General features: G+C 40.5%; 1 protein-coding gene across 1 annotated transcript in view; it reads right to left on the bottom strand.

Annotated features, from left to right (window-relative positions):
* Nucleotides 1-3,288: 3,288 nt before the first annotated feature.
* Nucleotides 3,289-9,629, bottom strand: part of TBRG4 (transforming growth factor beta regulator 4) — a 1,565,288-nt gene continuing 1,558,947 nt past the window's right edge. Inside the window, exon 11 of the mRNA XM_044066066.1 lies at nucleotides 3,289-5,782. Within this exon, the coding sequence (XP_043922001.1) occupies nucleotides 5,681-5,782 (102 nt within the window). The 3' untranslated portion in view covers nucleotides 3,289-5,680. The remainder of the gene's footprint in view (nucleotides 5,783-9,629) is intronic.

The following is a 9,629-nucleotide window of genomic DNA, read 5'->3' as shown; positions in this document are numbered from 1 at the left end:
ATAACCCATTAAAACTACTTAAGAGATCAGTCAATATGGGACTATTTGGAGTAGGTATTTTAAGAGATCTGAGATCCAGCATAAAGGTGTTCAGCAAAGAATACAGCTCACGCTCCTACTCATAGAATTGGCAAAGTCACTTTTAGCTCTGTAAAAATGGCTCCTTAATGCTGCTTCTACTGGCAAACTCCTACAACAGTAATCTCCTGGAATATCATCTGGTTGCTATTAGCAGGTCAATACTGTAAAAAACATACTGATAATTGCACCAGAGCAAATTAAATTTACAACAGATTTCCACTGACTGCACGGGTTTTTTGTGTTCTGGACAGGAAAGAAATACAGCACTTCAGCTATCAAGTACTTCACAAAGTAGGTGCAACGCAGGAACCAAAGGCAGAATTGGTATTAATCTTATTTCCTTCGTCTAACAAATATACTTACACCACACAAAATTTTATTACTCACCTTCTCATTTCTAGACTACAGCTGATCTCATTTGCAAAGGTAGGTGAAGAAAATAGTTTTAGTATGGACTTCAAACTCTAAATGGACTTTCACTTTATAATAAGATGCAACATCATGTGCAGAAATAAAGATGTCATAAAATTAAAATAAATCAGGCAAAACAGTTGTTGCAAAATAATACCCCAAAAAACTAAGAAAAAAAAGTTTGTCATCAAAAAAGGGCCTGTCTCCTGGGGGAAAAGGGGGGAAGCCTGGACCTGCACTGCTCCTGTATCTACATCTAGGGTTATGGTAGGTAGGTGTATGTATTATGTTAGTTCATGCATGTCTATGCAGTACACACATGGAGTAGAATCCCAAAGCTAAAGTAAGTGGTAGGTACTAGTGTGGAACTAGGCTAAGCTACTAGGATGCCCTGCAGAACTGTTGAGGGCAAGACCGGGCTAGATTTTAGAGTTAGGAGGGAGTAGTAGTGCTTGTAATAGTGGGTGCACTGAGTCCAGGACTCTGCTTCAACTGCTGCTAAAAATATCCTTGGTAGGGACCCCCTGGCTGAGGGTAGCTGTGCTGCTGCTCTGGTGGAGTGGGATCTGATGCATGTAGGCAGTTTTTTTCCATGAAATGAGTAACAAAAGCGTTATGCAGTGGCTATCCATTTTGAAATTGTCTGTTTGGATTGTTTAGCAGGTATAGGTAAATTTGAGGTTGATTTATTACCCAAAGGGGTATTTCTTTTTCTATTCATTCTTCAAGGCACATTCCCCACTTGGCACTTGGCGGCCTTTAGCCTTAGGTCTTCTGGCCTCTCCCAAGATGACATCCTGCTCCTTGGAGAAACTGTTGAAGGAAGGAAAGATCAAATCTCCATGCAGCAGCTATTAGAGAGTTTTGAGATGGTTGTGAAGAGTTTTGTAGTTGTGCTGGAATTCTCTGCTCTGGCTAGACTTAGAACTTTGAGAGGCAGAGAGGATGTAGAGGAAGATCGTTACTGTCAATGTTGCCGAATTGAAGAAAAGTGCATCCAGGCTCCAGTGGATGATAGGATAGGTCCTTGCAATTTCACTTTCAACTGGCAAAGTCTGTGGGTGGCAGGAAGATCTCCCCCTGACGCCCTGAGTTTCTTTGTGAAAATTCCCGAGATGCAACTTCCATTGGTGCTATCTATATTATATTTCTACTTAGGTTGTCTGCTGTGTGTTTTTTCCTTCCCTGGCAGGAATTGTGCCAGTGATTGAATTTTTTGCTGTGTTGTGGTGTTCCATAGGGTCATGGCTCATGGCTTTCCTGGTATGAATGACTCCCTCCTGTTTGTTTATAGCTGTACTGTTGTGTGGTGTTGTTGTCTCTCTGGCTGCTGGCCTGGATTGGATAGGCCTTTGAAGGTCAGTCATAATTTTTTTTGCGCTAGCATTTTTCCTTTTTTGATGTGAAGGAAGGGAGCTTTTATTTTTAGGTTTCCCTTTTCCCTGAATAGTGCGTCTGTTTTGATGATGTTGCTTGAGGTACACAGAAAGGAAGACCTGTGTTTCTTTGTCTTTTGAGCCCACAGGAGCAATACCCCTTTTTCCATGGAATGAGGTGGGATAGTGGTGCTAATTGTGCTGTATGGCTGTGTGTAAGTTTTTTTTTGGGTACCATTAAGTTTCCTCCTCATCAGCAGCTTTGCACATGGGATAAGATGAAGATGCTATCAAAAGTCCCAGAATCCCAAATTGGTTAGCCTGGGTTAGCCTGGTGTAAGTTGCCATTTTTTCTGTCTGAAGTAAGATGCCCTTGCTTTGCCCTTGTGAGGTAGGCCATCCATCTGGGTGGTTGGTGGTTTTGTTGTAGTGAAAGGTGTTAATTTGTTGCAGTATTTTGATTTTTTTGTTTTTTTTTTGTGTGACTGTATCCAGTTCAACACAGTTTTTTTACAAAGCGCCAGGTGCTGCAGTAGTATGTCCTTGCTGTCTGCTTCTCATTCAGTCATCATCAGATATGGGTAGATTTGTATCCTTTGCAGTCCGCAGAAGGCGTATTACTGATGCGGCATTTAAATGAAATACTCTGGGCACAATAGATAAGCCAGGCAATGGATACGGTAGAATTAGGTTGGTTGAACACCTGCAAGAAATCTGAGGTATCTTCTGCAATCTTGTCTGAATGCAGGGGGAAATGCAGGTATGCCTCCTTGAGGTTTACCGGCCCAACTCCTTGCCCAGCACATGGGAAGAAGCTGCTGTAATGTGAGCATCTGAATTTTGGCACTTGTAGATATGTGTTTGGGATGGATAGGTCCTTTTAATTACTTTCTTTTTGAGCCCTCATCCCCACTCTGGCACCCAAAAGACCAATTTGCTTCTCCTGGGATGAGGCTCCTCCATTCATTCCCCTTGAAGGTGGAAGTCAGGTACTAAGACTGAAATCATTCAATAGGAAGCTGCATCTTTCAAATTATCTTGTGTGGCAACTTGAGTTCTACATTACAGCTGGTACCGCGATGCATCTGCATACTACAACATAATCCAAGTCTTCTGACAGAGCAGTACATCATTTACAGATTGCGCACACCAAGCTTCTTACCATGGAAAATACACCTGCACTCCTGCAGGGGAAATGCTAATATAGCAAGCCAAGCCCACTCTCCCAGGACATGTGAGCTGGCATCAGCTGTTCACGTCCATCTCCTCCTGCCTGATCTCTCCTGGCCAAACACAAATCATATGGGGCACTGTCAAGCCTTTATCCCTTTACAGCAATGGGCTGGGAACTTTTACATTCTTGACATCAATAAAATTATAACACTTCCACGAAAATACAAACAAATCAGTCAACACTACATTTTAAAAAGTAAAAGCTCAACCACCTTTTTATTTGATAAAATATGTTAGAAGAAATGACTGGTCTCTCTCAGCATAAAAGGTTTAAGTTAATTACTACTTCTTTGTTACTGGATTGCACTGTTTGTGATTTCAAAATATACCCCATTAAATATATACAATCATATACAATCATAAATTGTATTGCCACACCAATTAAATATCTAATGCATTTTCAATGACATAAATATTCAGTACTGAAGTAAGTTTGGATATTATTAAGCAAAATGACACTGATCACACAGACTGATCAGCGGCTTTGGCTACAGTTATACATTTCAAGAGAAGACCAGCTCCTTCCTTGGGGGATGGAATAGGTAATCTGCTGTAAGCAAACTCCATGGGTGTGGCCAGAAACTACGACTTAAACAACAAACTCTATTCTCTGTGTGTCTGTCTTTGGCTGAGGAAAAAATGTACACTGGTAGATAATGTATGTGTGTGTGTGCGTGTTTGTGTGTGTGGGACTGTGGGGAGATGTACAAGATATACACTTGCAGACATTGTGTGTTGTGTATGTCTTTAGGTAAATGGTACTGTGACAGATGTGTGTGGTACTGTGGGAAGAGGTACAGAAGCAGACAGTGTGTGTGCACTCTCGTTGTGTGGCTGACGTAACAGGTACACTGGCACATCTAGTGGGGGGGCTAGATATGCACAGCAGAATATGTCCTCAGGCCAATCGATGTGGTGCACTGCATTTTAGGAAACCCCAGCATGGATAGGGAATAAACTATGATTCTCTCCTGCCACATATATGATGGCTAGACACGCACATGAAACACTTGCCCAAACAAGCAATAAGAGTAATTCTACTCAAAAGTAGGGGATCTCACTCTAATGGATTACGCTGGGCTTAAACTTGGGAAAATGGCATGAATGGATCAGCAAATGTTCAGGATGCTTGGGGCTTTATGTCTAGAAGTGGACAGGGACTATAACTAGAGAGATGCCAGTGCAGCAATTTTCCCCCACTACAGCTAGCACTTCAAAACATCACTGAAGTGCAGGAAATAGCCAAGTAAAAAATAGCACTGAAAACAAAGCCTTTCCTAAAAATGTTGGCTTTGTCAGCTCAGGCTAACTGCCCTTGTGAGTCATTTTAAGCTTAGCCAATTACCCCATGCGAAAATCAAGCCGTGCACCTTGTGTTTGTAAAGTAGGCACCTTAACCATTATGCCAACCTCCCTAGCAAATATTCTTCTAATGTACTGTTAAAAGATAAGTCAACAATATTAAAATAAAAGAAAATTGTCTGGAAGGCAAAATTAAGATTCGGAAAATAAAGCCTTCACTAAAGCAATGATTTTAGTCCTCTATCTTTTAACAACTTTTGTTTGTTACACTTTCAGGGTAAACATTAGAGTTTGGTTGATAAGCTACTTAGGAACGCCCAAGAATCCAGTAGAGAAAAAAGGTGTAACAATTGTGGGAAAATGTTAATAAATACAGCAATGTCAACCCATTTATCTTATCATAACTGCCCCAAACTATGGAGGTGCCCAGCAGTAAACATCAACAGCATGTAAGATAGTTCAGGAATTACCAACCAAACCAGTAAAATCCGATCCAAGAGACAGCAAAAACCAGATCCACACTGTGGTAAACACTGAACAGACTAATACTCCAATAAAAACAGATGTTTGCACAGGATTGACACTTGGCTCGGACTCTACTGCTTTGGTTGGCATTTTCAATTATCTTTGTGTTTGGTTCTTAGTTCAGGAATTAGCAGTAATAAACACCTCACAAAGCTTAATATTACATTGGGTGGGTATGAAAGACGATTATGTCTTCACACTCGATATACAATTCTGCATGTTCCAAAGTTTTACAATAACCCATGTAAGACTGCTCAAGCCAAAACTCACAATTTTCAGTTGTGAAAGCATTCAAATATTCATGAGATACAGTTTGTCCTGTGCAATGCTGGACCACATGGCCATAATTTCCACAAAATTCTGATCTGAACAACTTCAGAACTCTAATGTATCAGCTTCACAAAATATTGTACAGGGAGAAAGAAAGAAAATTTTGGGTGTGGAATGAAAAAAAGTGGTTGCAGGAAGCAGAAGAACCCTGCCTAACAGCAGCTTCAAAAACAGTGTCATTGTTTCTTCCTGTACAATCATTCACATTTGTTCTTAAACTCATTTGTCTTTTTCATATATAAAGTTCTCTTTCAATGGTAAATAGAGATCTACGTCTGTAGAAAAAGGAAAAGCAACAAATGTGTCCTAAAAAAACTGTAGTCCATCTTTGTACTTTGCATGATCAACTCTGTTATGCATCTCCTTGTCCAACTAAAGTTCTTGAAGTAATCGAGTCATAGAGTACTCTTTGGAAAGTTGCTTCACCTAGCCATGTCCTCAGCCACAACTTTTCCCATCTTATCTTTCAGGTAGGCCACCTTCTGCCACTCTGACTTCAGTTCTAGCCATTCAAAGTAAGGAACCTGAAGAGAAAAAGATATCAAAATAAAGTTTCAAGTCAATTAAACCATTAATAATAGAATTCTTAGTAACTGACAAATGTGCTACTTTTTAGAAACTTGCAGAGGCACTGATAAAAGCATAACAATTCTGTTTTTAACCAAAACTAACGATGTTGGCAAAATGCATTTAATTTCCATACAAGAATCAATCCGTTATACTACTACTCAGAAACATGTAACCTGTTTCACCACTTCAATCATATTTGACACAACAGGACATTGACAATAGGAGCCAAAAACTGCCAACACAACGAGAAGAAATTATTTAACCAGAGGGTGATCGCAGTTATGGATTTGCCTTAGATGTCAGTTTCTTGACATTCACCTCTCAAACAGATAACAAGTGTTATGACTGGAGACACTGCTACTTTCAATATCCTAGAAAATGTAATTTCCTGCTAAATCAGATTGGAACAAGTATTAGAATCCTTGTCAAACACTAAAAACAATACTTCCGCCAGGCAACATACTACAGTGCATCTCCATTGTTCCAAGCGCACACTTCCCAAGCCTCTATTTAAACTCCCTACAGGGTTTGCGCCCGATACTCGAAGAATAGACACTGTCACTTCCCTACACAAAGGTGAAACAGGTAAGCCTGTCAGCCATGCCAGCCTTAAATGCAAAGCTATGGAACATATCATAGCAGAACTAATTTATACAGACAAAGGCAGCCTAACTGACCTAAGCTCCAATCAGTTTGGTTTAGGAAAGAGAACACCATGCCTCTTGAATTGAATAAGCTTTGTTGAAAAAATTACACAGGCTGTGGATAGTGGTCACTCTGTGCATGCTGCAAGGCTTCTGACACTACCATGCCATGCTGGTATTACTAAAATATCAGACAAACACTATACCCCATTACTAAGTTTGATGAATTGCAAACTGGCTAATCAACAGATCCCAAGTTGCGAATGTTGTGGGCATACTCTCTGAACCTTAAACTGTAACTAGATGGGTATCATGGGGATTTAGTGCTGGACCTTCTCTTGTTTAACATTTATTATGCAGAATATCCAAGGCTAATATCGCAGAAGTGTGGTTGACTGCAAGCTGGACACTGTTATCTACTTACCCACTGATACTAAACTGCTCTAGCAATGGTAAGCACATACCTGGTGCACCAAAAAGGGTCTCAAGCTAAATGCAAGAAAGGGCAGCATAACAGCATTTGGCAAAAAAAAGTCATTCTCATCTCTTCTTCAGACATGCCAATAAAAGACTTGGGTACTTTTGGGCACAACTCTGATCAGGTTTCCACCACAGTCAGGAAATCTGGATCAGTTAATTTCCAATGCATATATATTGTCAACATCCAAATAAGTCATTCTACCACCCTACTCTTCCCTTATTAGATCCCTCATGGAATACAATGTCCCGCCTTGGAATGTACAAATTCAAGTGTATTTCTCAGGTGGAAAGACCTCAATGATTTCTAATCAGGAATAATTAAAGATCTAACTTCCTTCCAATAGGTTGGCACAACTCTCCTTATACTCAGTAGTCTACTGGCTACTTTGATGTCATATGTACCTTGCTTTTTTGAGTACTATCTAACCTTCTGTTATGTTGCAAAATCACACCTACACTAGGGAAAGGAACCTAAAGCAACAAATAAGACTAACTTGTAGGGATAGGTTCCTAACTCGAGGTTTTCCCAACATACAGAAATAGGACAAATGCTACTTTTTCCACCTTTAAGGCTAGGCTTGATGACTGGATAGGAAGATACAAACATGATGTACTTGCCCCGCTTGATTTGGGAGATGAGCATTAAAAAGTTGTTCCCACCACTTTAAGGGACTTACAAGCATGTCTATTTAAAAGTGTTCGACAAGGCATCTTACATAATTATCCAGTTTAGTAGAAAGCCACCTCCATAAGCTGGATTCAGTGGCCATCCAGCACAGAGGAACAGAAAAGGTAGCAACTAAACACTTAAGGTAGTCTGTTCAGTGAACAACTGGCACAGTGAGTGCATATTAGTTAATTTTGATTTCAAAGGTCTTCTGAAGTGGAAAACCAAGCATCCCAAGCAGTTTGTGTCTTCCGGCTTTTCCCGGTTAGGGGTCGCCACAGCGGAACTCCGGTCTGCTAATGATTGGCAGTAGATTTTTACGTGCTGGCTTGCCGGGCCTAACGCACAACCTTCGACGAAGGAATGCCCATTCACGCATGTCGACACACAGAAGATGCTCTGAGAATCGAACGGGCAACGTCTAACTGTGAGGCGACAACGCTACCGCAGCACCACCACCGAATCCCAAGCAGTAAATACTTTAAAGCCTCTCTTGGATTCACAGACAGTGGGATGCTAATAAGACAGGCTAAAGGCAAATAACTTGTAAAAATATTTCAAAACCAGTGGCACATAATCCCTGATAGCGCACAGCCAGTAACCAGGGGCCTAACTAGAAAGTCTTTTCCATTTGCCAGTATAAGATTTTTTAGCAGAAGTTTTTTCTTGGCTTCTTTAACACCTGCTGCATGTCTTCATAAAACAGGTGCCTAAAAGGTATCAAAATTGAATCACCCCGGCAGTTAGTTGAAGCCGACTGAGACTGGGTGGATCAAGCTCCCCTTGTCTAGTATGAGTAAGTCCAGTCTGTGAAGCTTGTGGTAATTGCTCTTGGCCAATTTCATTAGAAAGAGGAAACAATGTTGTCTGTGTCAAAGCAGTCACCACAATGATTTTTGGAGAGTCTTTATGAATCTTTAGAATTACCCTAGATATTCGTGGAAAGAGTGAAAATGCATAAAGGGACATTTCTGACCACTGTAATGAAAATGCATCTGTTTTACAGGCTTGCAAGGACCCCTGAGCCAGAATATGTTGAGTTGTCTGTTTTGACAGGTGTCAAACAGATCTATACGAGATGTTCCCCAAAAATGGATAAATTCCTGGAAGATCCCTTCATACGATCTTCATTTGTGAGAGTCTGTCATGGTTCTGCTGAGCTTGTCTGCCATTATATTTTACTGGAAGCACCAGTAAACAGTTTATTTAGAAGTCTATACTGCCTTGGCTCCGTTGTGTTTTTTTGTTTTATTTTTAGTATGAATGTTTTATTGATCTATTCAATGCCACTATATTTTGCTCAGATGGAATGTAAGATGCTTAGATGGTTAAGGAGTGCTGTACCACTAGCTCCCAAGCATCACTGGGAGCCTGCACAGAGGGGTATGCCAGGTACACCTGGCTTGTTTACATACCACATCACTATGGTGTTGTCTGTCATCTCCTGAAGAGGTCCTACAGATCATATATGATGAAGAGATTTTAAGGCATGGATTGCAGCCAACAAAATTTTGACATTTATGTGCTTTGGCCTGTCTGAGGAGCTCCACAGGCCTTGCACCTTTACCCCAACAGAAACTGCTCTCCAAGCAAAATCTACTGCATTTGCAGTTATATAATGAGTTGGGATTAGAGGATAAAGGGGAAACCTATCTACATAACTGCAGTTCCTTTTTGACAAAGCCCAAAAATTAGAATCTAAAAGTCCAGAGAATGATGTTGGGTCCATATATTTTTCTTTTTACAAACCATTACATTTTTCTCATGTGTATCCTAGTGACAGGAACACTGAGAATCAAAGAAGCCATGAACCCTAGAATCCTGAAATAGTCTTTCACAGAAATCTGAAACTGAATGGAGAAGCTCAGGGAAGTTTACAGATAAAAATTCACCTTCCTCTATGTAAGAAAAACTTTTTGCTAACAAGTGCCTAGAAGGAAGCCCAAAAATACAATCCTGTGCGATATAGTCAAGGAGGACTTTTGTACATTTACCTGGAATCCAAGATCA

The sequence above is a fragment of the Protopterus annectens genome, chromosome 3.part0 (genome assembly GCF_019279795.1).
Source record: "Protopterus annectens isolate FY-2018-M chromosome 3.part0, PAN1.0, whole genome shotgun sequence".
Taxonomy (NCBI): Eukaryota; Metazoa; Chordata; order Ceratodontiformes; family Protopteridae; genus Protopterus; species Protopterus annectens.
Note: the sequence above shows the minus strand (reverse complement) of the source record. Positions and strands in the feature narration are given on the sequence as shown.